Below are 21,990 nucleotides of genomic sequence, written 5' to 3' on the forward strand. Positions count from 1 at the left end.
ATGTCCCATCAACCATATGGGGTGGAGGTCTTGGACAATTAAAAACTCCTTATAATTAAAAAAAATACAATACAATTTACAAATGAGCAAACTGTTCAAACAGCATAATAATAATTGAATAAACAATTAAGATTAATTGATTATTAGTTTATTTCCAGTAAATTCTTCTATATTGCAATTTTTAAGTTTTAGGGCCCTATTTTAACGATCTGAAATGCAAGTGTCAAAGCGCGAAGCGCAAGTAACTTTGTGGGCGGGTCTCGGCGCTGTTGCTATTTTCCCGGCGGGATAAATGGCTCTTGCGCCTGGCGCAAATCTAAAATGGGTTGGTCTGAAGTAGCTTCATTATTCATAGGTGTGGTTTGGGCGTAACGTGAAATAAACCAATCAGAGCGTCATCCAACATTCCCTTTAAAAGCAGGTGCGCAAGTTCCATTATGGATTGCTATTATTATGGCGTATTTACCAGGCGCACGCCAGGAGCAGTTCACAGCCGAGGAGACTGATGTTCTTGTAAGAGCAGTGAAAGACAGACAAGTTGTGTTGTATGGGGATGGGAGAAACCCACCCAAAATGGCGTCGGTTAAGCAGGCGTGGGAGGAAATAGCCACAATTGTTTCATCGATTTTTTTTTCCTGGTTCTTGACGGACAAACCAATTTGTCAGATGTCCTTATATACATATATGTCTTGCCACTATTGGCAAACAGGTCTGATCCTTAATTACTACAATTAGCCTGAATAATTTGTAAGCTAGATTTATGCCTATTGTTTCACATCTTCGTGGCACACCACAATGATTTCCGTCATCTCATGTGTTAATATTTTTTTTAGTGTAACAATTTATGATGTGCAAAAATAACTGTTGCATCTGTGTAGATTACATGAGCAAAGTGTATGCGCGTTGTGCACGCTATACATTATGGTCAAGCATGCGCCCTTAAAATAGCATAATGAACAACACGCAACGCGCCACTGACTTTAGACTAGGTTTTTTCTGGTCAGTGGCGCAATTGTTTAATGGAACAGCAAAATAGCACCAGGGATTGTTTGCGCCGGAACACGCCTCCTTTTTTGCGCTGAACCGCCCAGGGAGCGCAAGTTCATTCACTAGTTTAGCGACGTGCTTCTGTGGAGGGAAAAGCACACTTTGCGTGGGTGCAAAATAGGAATGACACATGCGTCGGTGTAAAAAGTCAATTGCGCTGGGTGCAAGATAGGGCCCTTAGTGCTTATTAATTGTATGATTTCTAGTCATTGTGTCGGTGTCATTGTTTATTGTCCCTCTGCTCACATCGAAGCTTTGTTCCAGCTGTAAGCTCAAGTGTATGACAACTATCTGCCACTCTTCCAGAACCTCCTGATTATTTTAATCCACCCTGCCTGGCTTCCTAGTTGCACCGGTCCAACTAAAGTGCTGACGAAATTCTTCTTTCTGCGTATTTGTCTAAATCAGATTAAACAACCCTTACCAGGCAGTCAATAAACTAGGGACGTCTGGCAAAGAAATGTGCTTGACATTTTGACTTCTGCATGCCAGTGTCATTACAAGAAGACCCATCAGGAGGCACTAAGAAATCATTTCTCCATGAAAGCATATCATTAAAGCCCACGGCAATGAAAGTGAGCACATACCCCCTTTGCAAATCACCATTCCCCCCTACTCCAGCTCTTGCAGTATCATACCAAAAGCTGCCAGCTGCTTTCCTTTAAGAACCCTGATCACACGCAGCCCTAATATGCCAACTACTCCCTGCCATCTGACACACTGCCTGCTCAGTCACTTTCTGAGCAAACCACCAATATTAATACCTCACCCCCTTCCCCGGGCCAGTTTTATTTTACCCATCAAGTCCAATTCTGTCAAAACAAGCCGAGACATTTATAAAACCCCTCCCTTCTGGTTTGCCTGGTTTATACCCCGTACCAACATCTTGTGCCAACCTTTCCATAACAATGCCATCCGGTAAATCCCACCACCTGGCAGTCTGGTCAATGAGTTCCTAGGTTTGCATGTGCTCTGCCAACTCCTGTCGTCTGCCAAAGCAAGCCTGTCATTGCCTGCCCTCACGAGGGCTTGTGTATTAAGAATGTCAATCAGCGTCAGCTTTTCAGATCATGGGATTAGGGATGCCAGAGCATTCAACACCTGTCAAATGGGCTTTGCTTTATGTTGACCAGATCTAGCATGGTCAACCGTATGCCACTCATGTCATTTTCTGTTTTGCTCCTCAAATTTGTCATGCTGTTCCAGTTTTATACAACTAAGGACTACTTAAAATACCATTTAAATGTTACATTATGAATTGGCTCAGTTATGACTTCTATAACTTGTATTGTATCAATTTTAGCAAATTATGTTTGGCCACTACATGCAATTGTTATGTCTGTTTTGCAGGTGTATCAGAGTCTGGATCAGGAACTGCAGAAGCATGTAAGTCTGCAGGATGCATTGCAACAGTGTCAGACGTGGCTTTCAAATGTACAAGAGGAGATACAGATTCCTCCACATGCACCACACTGCCTACAAGAGGCGCTAGCACAGGTATACGTTTTAATGTTGCTTTGTGCATGTACACAAAAGTATCACAATGAAGTATAAGATAGCCAGACTCTATCATCAATTATTTTGGGGATATCTTAAAAATTCCATCAGATGAAGCAGGATCGAACTCTGCAGGAACAGGCTAGTACCTATTTGCAGCTGGTGTGCTCCACTTGTGATCTTTCTGATGAGAAAGTACGAGAGACGGCTGCTGAGATACAGCAGGTCAAACTTCAGGTGAGTGACTAATAGATTTTAAGAATACCTTTATTCTTCAGGTTTTAGTGGCTTCTTCAACTACAGGTACTTTTATATGGAGCTCCTAAAGGGTGATGGGAGGAAAAAGATGTTTGTGTAGGTTTTATTGATTTAAGATTGTCCCATACTTTTCAATGTTACAATATGATAAAACATCACAAAACCCCATATCATTAGATTAGGTTGGCAAATGTTTAGAGATGCTTTCTACCTAATGCAGATCGAGGAAAGGATGCTGGAATCTCAAGAACTAGCAGATAACTGGAGAGAGATCAAAGACTTGCGTTCCAACCTTGAGTGTCGTCTTTTTGAGGCTGAACAACTCCTCCAGAGCATGTTAACGAGGCCAGCTGAGCTCGAGCCAAAGGTTGCTCAGAGCCAGCTGGACCAGGCTCAGGTAAGCGACAGCTTTGTGTCCAGATGACATTTGAAGACAGCAAAATGATAACCCGTTTAATGAAACATGGATTATAAGAGATTTTCTAGAAAAATTACACCAAATTTATTACATCAAATATCAGTTTATTAGTTAATCAGATGCAGTCTATTATGTTTTGCTAAAAGCTCTGGTAAGCTTTACCCTCTCTTACATTTCCTGGCAGGAAGCTTCATTCATTAATAAAGATTTCTCCCCAGATTATTCGTCTGGGTGTAATTATGGCTGTGTGAATTGATTTGTCAATGCCTGTAATAACAGTGTCCAGGCAGACCCCTTCATTGTGTGTGAAAAATAGCACATATTACCATCCCTGGATGTGCTGACAATTGTCAACAATAGATTGAATGAAAACCCCAATTACTTCAAAGCTCACTCTCTGCCAGTAACAGAGGGTGTCATCCAGAGCTGTCCATTTGGCAGGATATCAAATAAAGATAGGCAGCATTTATTAATAACACCTCATATTTCATGCCACAAAGGACTTTATCCAGGAGATGCGAGCCAGGCAGGTTGATCTGACCCAGCTGAGAGAGAGCATCAATAGGCTAACGGCTGGTCAGGAGTCCCCTGATCTTATGGAAGTTGGGCGTCTGCACTGTGCTTGGCTGGATCTGGGCAGACAGGCTGCACAGCTGCTGGAACAAAAAGAGGAGGATCTACAGAGGAGCGGGGACTATCATGACTGCATTTGTATGGTGGAGGAGTTGTTTGACCAGCTGTCCAAGAAATGGGATCAGTTGGCCAGGCATGCAACGTTTCCTTTCAAATTTTTGCACAGCATATTTATGTTTGATAGTTGCCATGTGTTAATCTTCAGTCATTCTTCTCTTTGTTCACAAAACACTGAATCTTTTCTAGGGGAGATATTGAAAGCACATCTGAGTGTCTGGATGCCTTAAATAAGTTATCCACAGACCTGCAGGACCAGAGATGTGTGCTAGTTGACTTGAGAAATAATAGGCATGGGATCCTGCCTCGTCTGAGCTTAGAAGAGAGAGACCTGGTCAAGGAGCAGGTGGGTTACCTGGAGCAACATTGGACCCAGGTGGAATCCCATGTCCAGAAGAAAATCCAAGATTTAGTGCAGACACTGGAAGAATTGAGTCAAATTGAGGACCATTTGTGCGAGGCTCAAGAGTGGGCTGAGTTGCAGAAGCCATCCCTGTCTGAAGTGTTCAAGACCAGCCCCCCTCCAGATTTGGCCCAAAGCTTCCTGTTTGATCACTTGAGCTTTTGTGCAGAATTGGAGGCCAAACAGAAGCTTCTGGCAGAGGCTGTGAAAGATGCCAATAGCCTTTCCTCTCGGCTCGGTCTTAATGAAAGTAGGATGCTGCAGACTTTGGTCCAGGAAGCACAGACAGGAATAGAATCACTTGGAACTAAGGCGGCTCAGTATCGTAAAAGCCTCAGTAAAGTGTTTACAGAACGAACGCAGTTTCTACAAGCCCTTGACAGAGCAGCCGAATGGATCAAGAAGCAAGAGCAGAGGGCTCTTGCAGATGATCATGTGGCGCTCCTACCAAATGTACTGCACAAGCAGGTGTCAACTTGTAAGAATTTTACCAGCAGCTTAAGAGCATATCAGGTGGAGCTTACATCTCTTTGGGTACATGGACGAGGATTAGTGAAGGATGCAACTGATGACGAGGAGAAGGAGACCCTTCAGAAGCTGGAGGAGTTGCAAGTTACCTTCGAGGCTTCCTTGCAGAAGAGCACGGAGCATCTGCAGCATCTGGAGAAAGCGCTAGTCATTCGGAAGTACTTTAAAGTGGACCTTGACAGGATCTGCGAGTGGCTAAAACAAGCAGAGGTCGCTACATTTCCAATTATTGACTTAAGTGGGAATGATGAGAAGCTTCACAACCAGCTGACTGAACACCAACAGCTTCTTGATCATGCTTCAGAGTATGAAAACCTTTTGCTCATTGTCCAAAGGGCAGGACAGGAGATTCTTCCCACCTTAAATGAGGTTGACCACTGCTACCTAGATGAGAAACTCAATGGCCTTCCACAACAATATAATGACATGCTGTTGTTAATCAGAGAGAAATGCGAAAGGATCCAACAAGTGCTTTTGGACCGCAGGGAGTTTGAGTCCCTCACTGATGTCACACGAAAGGCTTTGAAGGAACTTCAGGAGAAATGTGATGGTTTAGAGATGAAGTCACCCAACCAAAGTCTAGAAGATGTAGAAAGATTGCAAAACAGTTATGAAGATCTCATCAAAGGTCTTGCAAATCTCTTTCAGGGGATGAAAGATCTTAGGGGTAAAACTCAGGATTTCTTTGTCATGGGTCAGGCATATGCTCCTGAAGTCATTGACCAGCTGGTTTATCTCCATGGCAGTCTAAACCAGCAGATCGAATGTAAGATGAAACAATTAAGGAAAACATTAAAGTTGTTAAATGACCATATAACAGTTACTGAGAAAATGGACTATAGCATCACTAGATTAAAGGAACAGCTTGGCAAACTAGACTCCAAAGGAGAAGAGGAGACAGATGCCACGGAGAGATTATCTACACTACACAACCTAGCAAAATTTCTTGAAGAGGTTAGATCCTATCCAGAGGGTCTCAAAGCACAAAATGATGACCCCAACCGACACTTTGACTCAAAGATCCTTAAGACTCAGGTTATCTTCAGAGTGGAACAACTTCTTACTTTCAAGCAAAAGATTAATACACACATAGAAGAATGTGAGAGAGGTTTTATGGTAAATAAGGATTTTCAAACTGATATTAAAGTATCAGTAGACTGGCTCAAGAGTCTTAGGGATCAATTAAGATGTCCATTAATGTTTGAAGAAGCTAAAATTGAGATTGTGCAGGAGGAGGTCAGGTCACTGTCAGCACTTCAAGAAGAAATGAAATCTAGGTTTAGAGTATTAGAATATGTAACTAATGAAGAGAAAGAGAAGTACATCAACGATCGAAAGCCATTTCCAAAAATCTTTGAAACCACTTTAATGACTATTCCAGAACTAAAGGATGATCTTCAACAAGCTATCAACACCAAACAGGTAAGTTATTATTAATTGCTGACAGTTCACCTGTGTTTTCTGACTGAGTAATAAAATACTGAAGGTTAGCTTAATAATGTTTCATTAAATTGTGATGTGCACCCTCAGGTGGCCTTGCAGTCTATTCTGTCTCTACTCCAAAGATACCACCATTCCTTGCAAACCCTCCAGCAGTGGTTTGAGGACACTGGTGCTCTACTTAAGCAGGCCCCAAAAGAGGTAGACCTGGAGAAAATGTCAGACTGCCTCAAGGACTTAGAAAATATAACAGGCCGGGAACAGTCCGTCAAGGGTACAATGCAAGAAATACAAGATCTAGTTCCTCAAATGGGTGACTTTTTGAGCCCTACTGTAATTAAGCAAATCCAGCAACATTGTGAGGAGTCTTATCATAAGGGCACAGAGGTCTTCAAGCAGCTAAAAAAACATCAAGACAACTTGCAACGGTAATGCTAATGAGGTTTTGATATTTAAATAGATGTAAATAAAGCACACAAGACCCAAACTTGTATCTGCCTGTTGAATACTACATCCGTCACTGTATTTCTTGATTAGAAGCATAACTCAGTGGAGATCCTTCCAAGATGAAACAGATGAAGTTATCAGGCAGACGAATGAAATTGAGAAAAGGATGATGGAGTTCACAACTGCCAGAGCAAACTCTGAACAAGAAGCTGAAGACAAGCTCTGTTTATACCAGGTTCATGACTAAGCATGTGTTTTATTGGCTAATTCTTATACATTTACTTTAAATTAGGTGCTACAGCTTTTCTAAATATTTAGTAATTTTTCGCTTTTTTTTCTACAGAATATTGTGTCACAAGTTCAGGGTCTTGAAGATGCACTGAATGGACTGAAAGTAAAGGCAGCACAGTTTGTTGAGCCTGACATAAAAGACACTGCTTCTCGGTCAGTTTGTTCATTGGGCCATCGGTGGACTCGGTTGTTTGGTGCTGCTCAAGCTCAGGTGAAAGCCCTCCAGGACTCTGCGTGTAACTGGAGATGCACCAGGGAGAAGGTAGAGAAGCCTCATGGATACACTCTCTCAACTCATTACACTACGATACTCTTTATATGACTCTGTATTGCAGAGAATGTAATCAAGCGAATGCCAAATTGCAATCAGATACAATACTTAATTGAATAAGCAGACAAAATGCCATAAAATGATTGATTGATGACATTTCAATAAACAGACAGCAGTAAAAGCAGTTATTCTGTAAGCAGTGAGACACTGTAGTAGAGCTAACTAAACCATGGCTGTGGTTCTGTGATCAGACAAGAGCATCAGTTGCCGGCAATGGCCTGAGAATGATGTAATGGTTGGCAATGACAGTCCATACCAAAAATAGCCCAACATGGAAGTTACCAACTCACAAATTCTCTCATAAATCTCAGCTGCTATCACAGGAAATTACTTCATTGATGGAGGCATATGCTGTGTAACACACTCTGTAACATACTGTATTTTTTATCCAACATTATCAGATTATCCAACATTAATACTTTTAATATAAAAAAGATTATTGATGAGACTTTGCTATCCAGGCATCCATCTAAGTAAAATGTTAGCAATTACTGTTTCTTGTTCATTTTTGCCAGTGCCACTTATTCTGTGTAGTTTCTTTGTGACCTAAGCCTGTTACATTATTCAGCTGAGGATATGACATCAGTCAGTAAGAATGAGTCAGTTGCTCGCAAAGCTGTTAGTAGAACAGAGAGAGTAGAGTTTGTTTGTCCGTTTCTTCAATAATTCATTATTAATAGTTATAGAGCTGTCCTGATAGCTGCTCTTTTGTGACCGGAGTTACTGATGTCTGAACTGTGTATATATCTATATAAGAACAACATAAACCTTTTTAACAATAAAATAAATGTATAAATGTTATACCATGACAGTAGCACATATTAACAGCAGTAGAATCTGTTGGAGTAACCAGTCCCTCTCTGTGATTAGCTGGAGAAAATGCAAGCTGTCTGTGAGGACCTGCACAGTCGTGTTCCTGACAACATGGTGGAAAAAGCCTCTAGTATGGCAGCCCTACACAGTCTTTTGGAGTACCATGATTCCTTCAGTCGAGAGGTGGAGAGAGAGAGCAGTGCCCTGAGCCTCCTCAAACACCATGTGCTCAACCTGTTACTCCATCCTCATGCAACTGCTTCCACCACAAAAAACAGCCAAGACAGTCCATGTCTGCTGGAAATTCAGAGCATTCAGGAGAAATATGACGAGTATGAATTTCTGTCTTATCTCTCTGTTCTGTTCTGTTCTATCTGTCATTCTGTCTTTTTTTTTTAAATGTCCTAACCTAATTTTCTGTTATTTGCTTTTATGTCTTCTATAATTTGCATTATATGTATTTTTTGTGTCCTTTTTCTCCCTCAGTCTATTGCAGCAGGTGTGTGCTAGCAGGCAGCAGGTGCAGGTGGAGCTGAGGGAGAGAGAGGAAGTGCTGAGGGAGTTGGGACTGATGAAAGGGTGGATTCAGGACACCCAGGGGCTGCTGCTGAGCCCCACTGCAGACCTGGATAACCTGCTCACTGACCTGGAGGTAATGTAAACCACCTTATACAGTGTAGGAGATGCAGACAGTACTGGCACTCTAACATCCTACAGCCCAGTTTACTTTACTGATGATGGTGTGTTTTTGTGGTTTCTGCTAGACGGCTCATGGAGGCATGCGGTCTCACCGCCAGCACCTTGAGCAGATTGCAGATTGCCAGCAGATGAAATACCAGGACCTCAATGCCACCCTTCCTTCAGAGATCAGCGCCCAGCTGGCAGAGGTTACACTGGCTCTGGGTTCTGCAGTAGATCAGGTACCTTCATTCATACTAGGAATGTCAAGAATACATGTACCAAGTGAATTCTGGTGAGGGATTAATGTTGACATGTAAAAATTAGATTTGTGTCAAAATGTAAGATCTGTGCAGTAGGCATTGCAATGTAAATGCAGCCAAATAGACCAGTCTAGTTAGGTTTAAAAGAAAAGGAGATTAGATAATGTCTCTCTTTCACTTCCCTATTTATTTATTTTGTGCTCAGGTGCAGGCACGGGAAAGAGAGGTCCAACATAGCAGAGATATAAAAGAAGACTTTAACTCCAGACTTCAGGATGTCTCACAGAAAGTCAGACTCATCTCTTTGAAACTCAAGCAGAAGGCTGTGGATGTTGAGGAGGCTAAAGAGGAGACAGCGGTATGAATGCAGAAGTCTTTGGAATCTGTGGTACAGACTCTGCCCTGATTACTGAAATGGACAGTGTAAATGATGACAGAAGTGTGCTTAAGAATGACTTCTGTACAACCTGATTTCTAAATATAGTTATAGAGTGGAATTCATAAGAAGGCAGTGTTATTTTAGTGATATGTATGTGTGATTATAGTCTTTATTTATAACTTGAGTAATTGTTTTTGTGTAAATTTTCATGTTTTTTTATATATTAAGCTTTATTTTAGTTTGTCATTAGTACTTCAGCTTATATAATGTACTGTAGTTGTCAATGCATTTTTTATTTAAGTATTTGAATTTTTTTCATCTATTATTAAAATTATTTAATCTTATTTAAATTGCCAAAAAAGGCAACTTGTCATTTTTTACAACACTTTGATCTTTGCATATTTACAACTTTGAACATATTTTTTCTCTGCCATTTGTTCTGTTTTTCTTTCTCTATTCAGACTCTATTAGAGGAACTAGAGGAGTGTGGTCATGCTCTGTCCGAGCTAGATGTGGCAGTGCAGGAGTTTGGTAAGCAAAATCCTCTCCTTGCCAAACAGCTGGGCTCCAGCCTGAGTAAACTGACTGATCTTCATGCTCAGACCAGCAGACTGGCAGAGGGAAGGACCACATGCCTTCAGAAGGTCAGCATTTGGGGAAACCTGACTGAAAGAAATAAAAAAAAATATTATTAAAATGCATTCAACAAATTTACCTTTTTTTCTATTTTAGGCAGAAAAGAACTTTGAAGAATTTAATGAAATGCTGATGTTAACTCTCAACTGGACAGAAAAAGCAGAGACTGTGGTCTCAGCCAACGTCATGTGGAGTCCAACCTTACAGATGCAAGAGCAAATCCAAAACCATCAGGTGGTGACATCTGCTTTAGCCAGATCAAATCACAGTTTCTCTGAATTTTCAGTGGCTGTTTTGGGTAGAAATTTAATGTTGTTTTGTGATATATCTCAATCAGGCCTTATTGCAAGAGTGGCAAGATCTCCAAGGGGAGTTTGAGGGTCTGGAGGAGAGGGTTGGACTGCTGGGGGAGGTGGTCCAGACAGATGCTCTTCACCTGCAGGTGGCTGAACTGAGCAGACATGCTGAAGAGCTGCAGCAGAGAGCCAAAACAAGACTCCTGATGCTACAGGATGCAGCCAAGGTTATACATAGCAGCATGTCACGCGTATTATAATGAAAAAATAAGAGTATTGCAGTGGGCTGTGCATGTGCCCATGGTCAGCTTCAAGTCTGCTGTATATTTAGAAAGACATTGCCATCTAGTGGCCAGTTAGATTAGCAACGTAATTCTTCATCGTTCTGTCTTCTTTGCTGGACGTAATTGATGTTTGTTCATTAAATTGCTGTATGCTCACCACAGTGCTTTAACTAAACATTGCTTTATAGTTTTATCTTAAGCCGTACAATCAGAAATGGGCAACATTTTTGTGCCCTTTTCAGTTTTTGTGTCAAATGGTATATATATATTTAGCAAGATGACTTGTTTATTTTACTTATTATGTCTCTGAAATTCTGCAGTGAAATCTATTTGTATAATCTGTAGTTATCTATATGTATATGATCATCTGTTGTCCCAGGAAACCAATTTCCTATATATTTGTGCATGTCAGGTTTTTTTGTTTTGTCTTTTGGATTCCTCATCTTTGCTCTCTTTCTTTACTGCCTGACTTTGAAAAACAAGGACCACCAATCTAGTAAACTGTAGAATTCGCTGGAGAATTACATTGATTTGGTTTAAAGCACCACTTTATAAAATTTTAGGCCCACTTGAGCTGCTTTTATTTTGTGGCCTCAAGGCTTGTGATTGAGCAGACATTCTCTGAAGTTAAATGGCTTCAGTGTGTTGCTCAGGGGCACTGTGTTGATTTAGCAGTGTTGTGATCTCAGCAAGTCCTCTTGTTCTGGGTCCCATCATGATTTAACCTGCAGTCTGACTATTGAATTAGTGGGGCTGTGGACTGAAACGGGCTTTTCAATACCCGAAGCCAAAATCACAATCACAGTGCCAGTAAAAAGTTTTTTAACAGTAAGATTTTTTACGCTTTTTTAAGAATTCTCTTCTGCTGACCAAGCCTGCATACTGTATATTCGCTCCAAATTACAAATGTTTTTTTTATAGCAGGAAGTCAGAACATCAGAATGATTTCTGAAGGATCATGTAACACTAAAGACTGGAGTAATGATGCTAAAAAAATCAGCTTTGTTCAGAGGAATAAAGAACATTTTAAAACATTCAAAGAGAAAGCAGTTATTTTTAAAATGTATAAAATATTTCACGATATTATAGTTTTTGCTGTATTTTGGATTAAAAAAATACAGGCTTGGTGAGCAGAAGAGAATTCTTTAAAAAGCATTAAAAATGTTACTCTTCAAAGACTTCTGACTGATAATGTATATCCAAACGGCACAAGAGGAAGCTAGTGTTTCTGTTAATCAACCAGGTGCTTTTACTCTGCCAAATGCTGATATATCAGTTCCCTGTCTATCATAGCATCACTCTTACAGGCTCCTTTATCGTTCTCCTTTCTTCTCCTTTCCCTGCTTTTTTCCCCTCAATTGTAGAATTTTTCAGTGTTAAAATGCTAATAGTGCAACTATATATTTGTTGAACAGCAAGCTGAATTAATGTTTTGAATCCTTTTAAAACCATATTATTATTATTGCAATTGAGTTACATGCCATGAAAGCATACCCAATGGAATATTTAATAAAATATATGGATATTTGTCTCTGTAAAGTCAAATCGACATTGAGGCGAACGTAATGATCTTACTGTATGTTTCTCTGTTTAGGATGTGGGGAGACTGGAGAGTGACGTGAAGAGCCTCCATCAGTCCATCGAGAGAGTACAGGAGACTCTGACCTCTCCTGATCTGGCACGTCTCAGTCTCAGAGAACAGCTGACTCAAAGACAGGTAAACCGCTCACTCTTAATAACTTCTACTAACACATTCCTTCATTCCTCCGATGTATCTTATACTGTCAGATACAAATGTAGTCATTATATTCTGTACTATTATACACTGAAAAAAGACTTGTCTCAATTATTAGTTACTTTTTCCAATATATTTTTTTCTTGTTTCTTAAAAATAGTTTATAGCATAAATATAACAAATAAAACATTAGTTAATGGGTTATGCATATAAAAAGAAAGAAAACAATGTAAGAAAATAAACTTCAACTGTTTCAATATTTTTCAAGAGCAGAAATCAAGAACGAAATACTGATTAGTAATAAAAAATAAAAACAATTCTGCGTGCTGACAAGAAAATCACATGTGCTGATTTGATCAGTGATACCATCAAGCTAATGTTGAGTATGTGTTGCTCAGCTCCTGTTGTCAGAGATTGAGGGTCATAGGCAGCAGGTGCAGGCTATGCAGATGTGTCAGAGTGTCCTCCGGCTGCCAGAGGATGTGATTGCAGCATTACCACTATGTGTTACTGCACAAAGTCTGCAGCAAGAGAGCAGCCACCTACAACACAATACCATTCAACAGTGCAATATATTACAGGTATCTGTAGATGACAACACATTCTTAGATAAAGGGATTGATATAGATTTTTCAGTTCAAGCTTTCATTTAAACCTTTATGCTGATTTGAGCTAACTTTTAAGCTACTAACATTTTAAATAGAAAAAATGTCCCCTTCAGTGTATTTGCATAGTTTATATAGCCCGGTCATGGGGCTGGGCACTTGTGGTTTTAATGGCTCATTTAGGATCTCTCTTCACATTCCCCCAGGAGGCCTTGGTGCAGTATGAGAAATACGAACAGGAAGTCAAGAAACTACAGAGACTAATTGAAGAAGCACACCATGTTATTCAGGACCGTCCTGTTACCACAGGAAACATACAGGAGCTTCAGACACAGATACAAAATCATGAGGTGAGGAAGGAAATTCCTTCTTTCAGACTTTTATATTTTCACAAATATATGTGATTTTTTTAAGGACTGTTTCTTTAAGTAAGCAGTGGTATCTGTTTGGTGCATCAGTCAGTCTCACAATTCATTGCAGGTGTGTTGTCTAAGCGATCACTAAACATATCGCTTAGCTAGTCGACCTACATTCGGTTGGAATGAGTCAGGCCATAAATTCCTACTGTTTTCTCAATGGGTGTAAAAGTAGTTCTTTGATCTTTGACCTCAGTTTGTTTTGTCCTGAATGGCATCAAATTCTTTCTTTCTCTCACGTCCTTTTGCTCTGTTCCTTTACATTTGCACACACAAACACATTCACACGCATGAAGGGCGAGTAGGGCTGCACCAAAAATTCACCAAAATCGTTTATCATTTGAATGATGCAATTAAAATAGCCATAAGTATTAATTTTATAATTTTACAGTTGTTCTTTACATTTTTTTTTACAATTTACAATGAAATATTACTATAGTAATATTTCTTATTTCTATTTAGAAGTAATACTACAATTATTTTGGTAAATTGTGCAGCTCTACAAACAAGAACAGTAAATGTGGAATTTTTTTAAATATCGCATTTTAAATCACATCACAGTTTTGATTTTTGTTTTTTTCAGAAAAATTGCAAAAATTGCCAGTTTTAAACACACCAAAAAAAAAAAAACCTAAACCTGTACATAATCTAACATCCTCGTGTTTTATTAGTGGTTGAGTTAGTTCATTTGGGGTGGCAGCTGTGGCTTTATCACCCAGGGTTGTTTTATTCTGCAGCTGCAGCTTTCTCCCACTTGACCTCATTACCAGAGGCTGGCCTGTCTGTGTGTGTTTGTGAAATAATAACAGATAAGGAGTGAGAAATCTGAGAGGGGGACTCCACAGGCTGTACAAAATCTGTAATGTGAGCCCCTTTCCTCACTTCCAGTTCTTTTGTTTGTCAGGAAAACAGCTTTGGGATTGGTGGAAGTAGAGTGAAGGGAAGTAAGGAAAAGAAGTAAACAGGAGGGGGGAATAGCCCCTCTCACTGAGCTCATTTCCTGTTCCTGAGGTCTTTGTGTTTGTATGAGTGTGAGTTGGCCAGTTTGGGGGAGGGAGTGTTCTTCCGCTCTCTTCTCCCCTCCCACTCTCTCCAGTTGGCCGAGCTCTGTACAAATCACATTGGCCGTTTCCTGAAGGCTTGGCTTGTCATCCTTCTCCCAAGGTGCTCTGATTGGCTACAAGCTCAAAATGCCTCTGACTGAGCGATTGCTCGCCTGTGCTGTTTTTTTCTACTGCAAACAGACAGAGAGTGGGAATTTCTCAGCTCAGCTCGCCGGTGCCGCTCTCTGCATTAACCCCCTTTTTACTCCTCATCTATGGGACTTAAGGACATATATATATTGGGACTTAAACCAACTGCGTGGACCTTGGTGGAATAATAATGTAATGTGTTTTTGTGACAGGAACTTGCCCTGAAGATAAAAGGATATCAGGAGCAGATCTCGGCACTGAACTCCAAGTGTAAGATGTTGACTGTGAAAGCCAAACATGCTACCATGCTTCTGACAGTCAACGATGTTGATGGACTCTCCGATGGGTTAGAGGAGCTGGAAGATGAGGAGGAAGAGATACCCAAACACCCACCGGCACACTCCTCTGTTGTCATGGTGAGTGATTTATACTTACTCATGGTAGAGCTGGACGTGGTGTGCTTGCTGCTCTTTTTCTTTTCACTGTCAGACAAGCATCTCATGGGTCTCTTATTTCTCCCATAGTGTTGTATGTGCCTCTACATTGTGCATTCCTGCTGTTGTTTGTTGCCGAAAGAGGAAACGGGATCAGGGTGTTAGATGGCCTTGACTTAGTCAACATTAGTTGTCTTTAGTTGGGCCGTATGGTTTCCCTTCATTGCATCAGTCATGATCAGGACTGGATTCCACATTAACCTCCAACAGTTCAGCTCCAGCTGTGGCGCTCAGTCCTTACTGACTTACAGAGAAAGGGGTGTAGCTTTGCAGTAGTTTAGCAGTCATTGTATCTAGATCTAAATTTAGCCTAATGGTGGAGCACTCCAATGGTTCAGATTACTTTAGTTTATGCAGGCATGCACAATTTATTATTGTATGCCATCTTATTGTATTTTTACAGTGAGTCTGTGCATAAACTCTGAACTATTTCCTGATCCAGTTCATTCCTTTATCATGACGAGAGGTCTGTGAAGGGCTTAATCATGGCTACTCTTAACAAATGTAGTCTGTCTGTAATTCTAGGGTAGTGCTTTGCAGGGTCTTATTCAGCTTTTCTGCTTGATCAGGACTTCCTGTCAGAATCAAATGGAAATATACACTATTGCAAGTTTGGGGTCAAGAAATTAAATCGTTTAATGTGCATTCAACTGATCAAAGGTGATAGTAAAGACAATTTTAATTTTACAAATGATTTCTATTTCTAATAAACGCTGTTCTTTTGAACTTTATATTCATCAAAGAATCTTGAAAAATGTGTCACCGTTTCCACAAAAATTTTAAGCATTTGTTGTTAAGCATTTATTATTGTGAGACTTTTAAAAAATTATTACCAGCCCCAAACTTGAATGGTAGTGTACTTTTTCCAGCACCCTAATATTCTTCCTCTGATTAGCTTTTTCTTTTGGTGCTTTACTCCTGTTTCACCCTTTATGTATCTTTCTCTTTCTTTCTCTTCTTATGCCTCTTTGGCTCTTTAATGGTCAGATGACGGCAGGACGTTGCCATACTCTCCTCTCCCCGGTCACAGAGGAGTCTGGTGAGGAGGGCACCAACAGCGAGGTCTCCTCTCCACCCGCCTGCAGATCGCCATCACCCGGGCCTAACACTGAAACCTCTCAGGTACCCTGTGGCTCTAACACAGACCTTGCTAGCACCTGCCAACCTTATCACATTTAATCAACTTATCCCTGATCAACCACTAACCTAATTTAACTCAGTTTAAACTAAACCAATCACTTTCAAACAGTAGGCACTGCTCTGTTCTTAATTTGGAGACAAATGTTAGTCTGAGGGTTTCCATGATCATTGAAAACCTTGAGATATCAAGGAATTTTTTATTTTTTATTTTTTTTTTTACATATTTTCTTCTATCTCTTCTTAATATGCAGATATAATTCTAAGTAAGACATCTGTAGGCTTGGCCGGAAAACAATCTAAACTGAACATGATTTCAACCGAGGTGCACCCTTTGGATATGATTTTAAGCCACCTCAGATTCAGTTTGACCCCCTCCAACCCTCCAAAATGTGTGAATTTTAACTGTTCGATGTGGACTATTACAGGTGTATATAGAACATTCAATGCTAAATATAAATGCTTTGTCTGGCACTATTCAGTGTTTTAATTACTAGCAAAAGAAGACATTTGTTAAATGCACACTGATGTTTATGAGTTTGTTAAATACACTGGTTTCTAAGGAAAGCGGCAATAATCCCTTCAATTAATGTGTTATATACATACACATTGTGTAGTTAGCTATAAAGTTTACTCTATTCTTCTTACTTACTTTTGGAGAAATGGGTGAATTTATGTGATGTTAAACCGAAGATCCAAAACAAACCTGGTTAGCACAGATTCTTTATGTGTTTAAGCATCTGGAAAAACCCATGGTTAACCATTTGGTGTTATCATGTTACTGGTTATGAGTGCAACATCTGAAAGATTCAGACATAAACCCACATAAGTATCACTACTGTTTTATTGTATTTTAAGAGGACCAGCACAATTTAGTTTATTATTTATGCATGCATTCACACGCTTTCATGATGTCACTTTTTCCGTAGTGTTCAGGGCGAGCTCCTTTAAGCAGAGCCCCACTCCAAGACCTGTATGACCCCTGCATGGAGTCAGCCGCCTCAGCTAACCTGGACGACCTACAGCACTCATGGGAGACTTTGAAGAATGTGGTACATATCCATAGATGCTTCTCACATTATCAAATCCAAATTACGTTTTCTGTTGGTTAATATACATCTATATGCAGATCAATGAGAAGCAGAAGAGCCTATATGAAGCTCTGGAGAGGCAGCAGCACTATCAGGAGACCCTGCAATCTGTCTCCACAAAGATGGAATCCATTGAGAAAGCACTAAATGAAAGCTTGGAGCCAAGCAAAAGTCCAGAGAGCCAGATGGCTGCCCACCAGGTGAGAGAGACAGAGGATCAGATGAAGCAAGATGACCGAATTAGATCAGCTAGATCACACATAAACTCAAGCTTACAGCCAGACTAGTGATACGAGCCAGAGGATAGGGTTACCCTTTAAATTACAAACCTCTTCTGTGTCTAAAACAAATCTCTTACTTAAAGTAGCAGTATCTTCATTTCCATGGCATTTAGCTTTTAATGTATTTTTACAGTTTACAACTAGAGCAAACTTACTAACGATACCAGAATTGAATTAAAGTAGTTTCCTGATTGGTGTTTGTTCTTCAGGCTCTGATGGATGAGATCCTAATGCTCCAGGATGAAATCAGTGCACTGCAGGCCTGCTTCTCCCAAGAGCTACAGTTGGATGAAGACAGTTTGGAGGCAGATTCCGGAGATCAGCTGGCCCTGCAGTCAACCCTCACTGTGCTAGGAGAGCGCATGGCCACCATCCACATGAAGGCCTCCGGAAAGCGCCAACTTCTGGAGGTGAGCAGGAATAATAGCACGCAGAGAAATGGGAGATGGCTGATAAATAGTAGCAAAAAATGATTTTGGCATGTTATTTCGATTATTTTACGTAATGTAGTTTGAGTGACGAATGGAGCTCAAGCGCAGTTTAGTGATGATCAGATGATTGAAACTCCTCCCACTACAATAAAATAAGACATATAAGTTCATCAGTACTCACACTTGCCTTAGTCTGTCGACAGACATGCGCTTATCCTTCTCCATCCCCAATTCCTCCTTGTACAGGTACATGATCACTTAACATCTTGTCCACGGAAATCAGCATCAGCTAATCGTTGCTTAATCTTGTTAAGTCTCATTTACAGACATGTATCACTTTTGCATGGAATCTGTTGCATATAAATAATTATGGTAATTCATTAGACTTGGTTTGTTTCAAACCTTACTGAGGTTTGGTTGTGAATTGCTCAGAATCTAAACCCTTCAAAGTAAAACCTGCCACCAAAATAATGTTCAGGGCCTCTACGATAATCTTATTCAAACAGAGTGGTCCTGACTGAACTGTTGCTTAGCAGATGCTGCTTGTTTCAAATTGTCATGTGTGGCCTAGTAATTATTTTAGTCTTTTGGTTTAACTATCAGGACATCTCTCTACTTGTAACTACTAATTGCAGTTTATAAACCAAATGACAGACAAGCCTAATCTAATTCTCTGTCCTGAAGGAGCGATTAAGCGAGCAGTTAGAAGAGCAGAGGCAGGAACAAGCGCTACAGCGTTATCACAGTGAAGCAGAGGAGCTTGACAGCTGGCTGTTCAGCACACGTGCCACACTGAGCTCCTCTCTCCAGCCACACCCACAGGACATGGACATGGAGGAACAGCTGACTGACTGCCAGGTAAAAGCCTAGGGCAGGGAAAAGTACGAAAATATTCATGCCACAGTATTCTAAAAAATATTGGTCCATAGGAAACTGATTAAAAAACTACAGAAATTATTGTTTTTCAGACAGTGTCCAATGGTGGAATGAAATGAAAAACTTAACAATCATGTTCATTTCAAAGAAACAGCTTTATCAATAAACAAATAATTCATAAAATACTGATTTATTTGGTTAATCTGCACTGTGGTGATTTTTTTCTAATGCAAATGTTTATTGTATCTCATTTTATTGTAGATTACCAATTTACAGATTACCATAGTTTCTGAGCACTTGTGTAAATTTAGAAAAACCAATCCTTTATTTTAAATAATAAAGTATTTAAAACCATGATCAATTTTCAGTGATATATAAACAGTCAATTCATTGAATTCTGTTAGCTGATAATGTCTGGAGCCACTAGAGTGGGCTGCAAGTAAATCTGATTAGCTGTGTGTGTTTTGTCCCATTCTATTAGTCATTAGGATTAGGGGCTTCTTCCCTGCAGTCATGAGACGTCCCACAGAGCATGTCTGCTCCTCTTTAAGGAGACACATGCATACACAAACACTCACGAGTGTGTCTTTTGTGTTTTGATGAAAGTGCTTTAGGTATCAAGTTAACCTTTAACCTGAAAGTTAAATTATTTGTGAGAAGTCAGGAAGGCCCTGACCTGTAGCTTACTGCTGATAATTTTTGCTCATTCCTCACTGAATGCCACTGGCTCTTCTCCACTATGAACCAGCATTCAGATCCAGCTACCCTGCAGGTCCACCACAAAATTAAACATTATTATAGATTATTTTCTTTCTTAGAATTACGCTAACTTCTCTGGACTAGTGTGCATGTAGTATGGTAAAGATCAAGATGTCTAAAGACTAGGTTAAGCAGCTTAAGAAGATTATCAGTCACTGCATACACGTCTCCTGTTTGTTTGTTTTTTTCAGACACCTTCTGTTGTGTTTTTACATTTATCTGAATATCTGAAAGCAGACAAATCCATTTAGTTACAGTGAACTTAGTTTTTTATCTGTACAACTTTATCTTTATGGTAAACCCATCTAAAATATTTTTTGTATTTAAGTTTTGTTAAGAGTTTTGTGCCTTAAGATGGGAAGAAAAAAATAAAATTTTTCTGAAATCAAACAATTTGAAAAGAATAGGTTAACCAAACCCAAATATAGATTATATTCATTTAATGTAATTAAATTATATTTAAAAAAATGTAAATCGTTGTTAGAAGCACCTAAAATATGGTTCACTCCGCTGAATCACTTCTAAATGATCAAAACGGTTTAGTTTTCTGATCTTATGTTCCTGGTCTAGAACATGTTACTGGAGATCGAGCAGAAGGTGCTGTGTCTGTCTGAGCTGTCAGTGCACAGTGAGAGTTTGCTGATGGAGGGAAAGGCCGGCTCACGGGGAGACGCTGAGCAGCTCTCCCTCAAACTGCACAGCCTCAAATCCAGCCTGGTGGAGCTACAGCGCATTCTCCAAGACAAACAGACCCACATCCAGGTGAGGGATGCTGATTCAACTTCTCAAAGAAACTGGAGGAGCTATAATTTAGTGCAATGACAGAAAATGCCAAAGGTCTGAATACTTAGTATAAAAACAATTGGAGGTTACTGACGACAGTTTGCACACACACCACTAAAAACACATCCTCACCTCAATGGTTGCTTTGTGGACAGCAGGACAGAAGAATGCCAAGCGCTTTTCATTGTTGTGAAGGATATTCCATTGCTCTCCAGCAACATCCATCTGGAACAAAGACCTTTTGGAAATTATGGGGAAAGTCTGACATTTTTTGCCAAACTCTTTTAATTAAGACATGTTGGTGACATGTAAAAGCCTTATGCAAGCTGATTTGGGTCCATCTCCTATTGTCAGTCATGACTGACCTTTAACCTCTAATTAGTGAAATGCTGTTTTAATGTTTAGTGTGTGTAAGTTTGTGTATGTTTCAAGGAAATTCTATGTATCTAGGTTCATTGTGAGGAAACCTTCTTTAAAATAATTTCACCAAACATACATTTTTACCATATATATTTATATTTTTTGTTTCAAAAATTATTAGCAAACCTTTATAAATTATAGATTTTATAATTTATTAAATACTTTTTACTTATTTTTATCATTTAAAAATGTCAAAAATGATTACCACAGCAACTTTGTTAATTATTAATTTCTTTAACTTTCTGTATCTTTATTTATCAGGGCTCACTTCAGGAGCAGGAGGACATTGAATCCGACTCGTCTCTCTCTCAGAGCCCCAATATAATGGATTGGCTCAGTCAGGCACGATCCACACGCAACCAACAGCATCAAGACACAGTGCAAAGACAGAGGGTAGACAACTATTGAGCAATAACATGATATTAATCAGCTTAACTAGAATAATATATGCTAATACTGACACCATCTTTAGATACAAATATTCCGTTATTCTATGAGCTAGAAACGACTTGGATTTTTCTTCAACATCATTACATATAATGCAGGAATTAGAGGAGCAGCTTGGTGAACAGAAGAAGTTACTGCAATCTGTGGCATCTAGAGGAGAGGAAATTCTCTCACAGAGGACAACACCTAATGGAGAGAGGTAGGTACTGCTCACTTGTACATTCTCTGTGTTTGCATATGAAAGACATTGACAAGTGTATACAGTACAGACTCAAAAGGAGCTTCTTTCTTGGTTATGTAGGACTCCTGCAGAACTTTCTGAAGGGGATGATGGTCAGTGGCCTGAGAACATGAGCACAAATGATCAGATGAGAGTCAGATGGGAGAACCTGAGCAAAGACCTTAACAACAAACTGCAGCTGTCACTAAACACAATGGAGCAGACGCCAAGTAACACGGTACATAATCAACTACAACACAGTTCCCTAGCTTTGTTTTTAATGTTGAAGGGTTTAAGGAAGCACTGTTATATCTGATCCATTCCTCCACTAATAGAGGGCTGCATTGATGCCATATTTTTATAAGCAAACCCTGGAGTTAGCATAACCCTGGATCTCTTGACA

General features: G+C 39.8%; 1 protein-coding gene across 1 annotated transcript in view; it reads left to right on the plus strand.

Moving 5' to 3' along the window:
- Positions 1-21,990, plus strand: part of LOC113045513 (nesprin-1-like) — a 64,260-nt gene that overhangs the window by 14,810 nt on the left and 27,460 nt on the right. The window contains 28 exon segments of the mRNA XM_026205920.1: positions 2,398-2,544; positions 2,656-2,781; positions 3,023-3,199; positions 3,721-3,986; positions 4,100-6,263; positions 6,372-6,709; positions 6,819-6,963; positions 7,072-7,281; positions 8,221-8,495; positions 8,650-8,815; positions 8,928-9,083; positions 9,310-9,462; positions 9,945-10,127; positions 10,216-10,353; positions 10,457-10,642; positions 12,294-12,416; positions 12,833-13,015; positions 13,246-13,389; positions 14,861-15,064; positions 16,130-16,264; positions 17,209-17,331; positions 17,409-17,570; positions 17,861-18,061; positions 18,767-18,940; positions 20,288-20,479; positions 21,182-21,313; positions 21,466-21,566; positions 21,669-21,825. Coding sequence (XP_026061705.1) covers positions 2,398-2,544; positions 2,656-2,781; positions 3,023-3,199; positions 3,721-3,986; positions 4,100-6,263; positions 6,372-6,709; positions 6,819-6,963; positions 7,072-7,281; positions 8,221-8,495; positions 8,650-8,815; positions 8,928-9,083; positions 9,310-9,462; positions 9,945-10,127; positions 10,216-10,353; positions 10,457-10,642; positions 12,294-12,416; positions 12,833-13,015; positions 13,246-13,389; positions 14,861-15,064; positions 16,130-16,264; positions 17,209-17,331; positions 17,409-17,570; positions 17,861-18,061; positions 18,767-18,940; positions 20,288-20,479; positions 21,182-21,313; positions 21,466-21,566; positions 21,669-21,825 — 6,861 coding nt within the window.

The sequence above is a fragment of the Carassius auratus genome, chromosome 27 (assembly GCF_003368295.1).
Source record: "Carassius auratus strain Wakin chromosome 27, ASM336829v1, whole genome shotgun sequence".
In the NCBI taxonomy this organism is placed as follows: domain Eukaryota; kingdom Metazoa; phylum Chordata; class Actinopteri; order Cypriniformes; family Cyprinidae; genus Carassius; species Carassius auratus.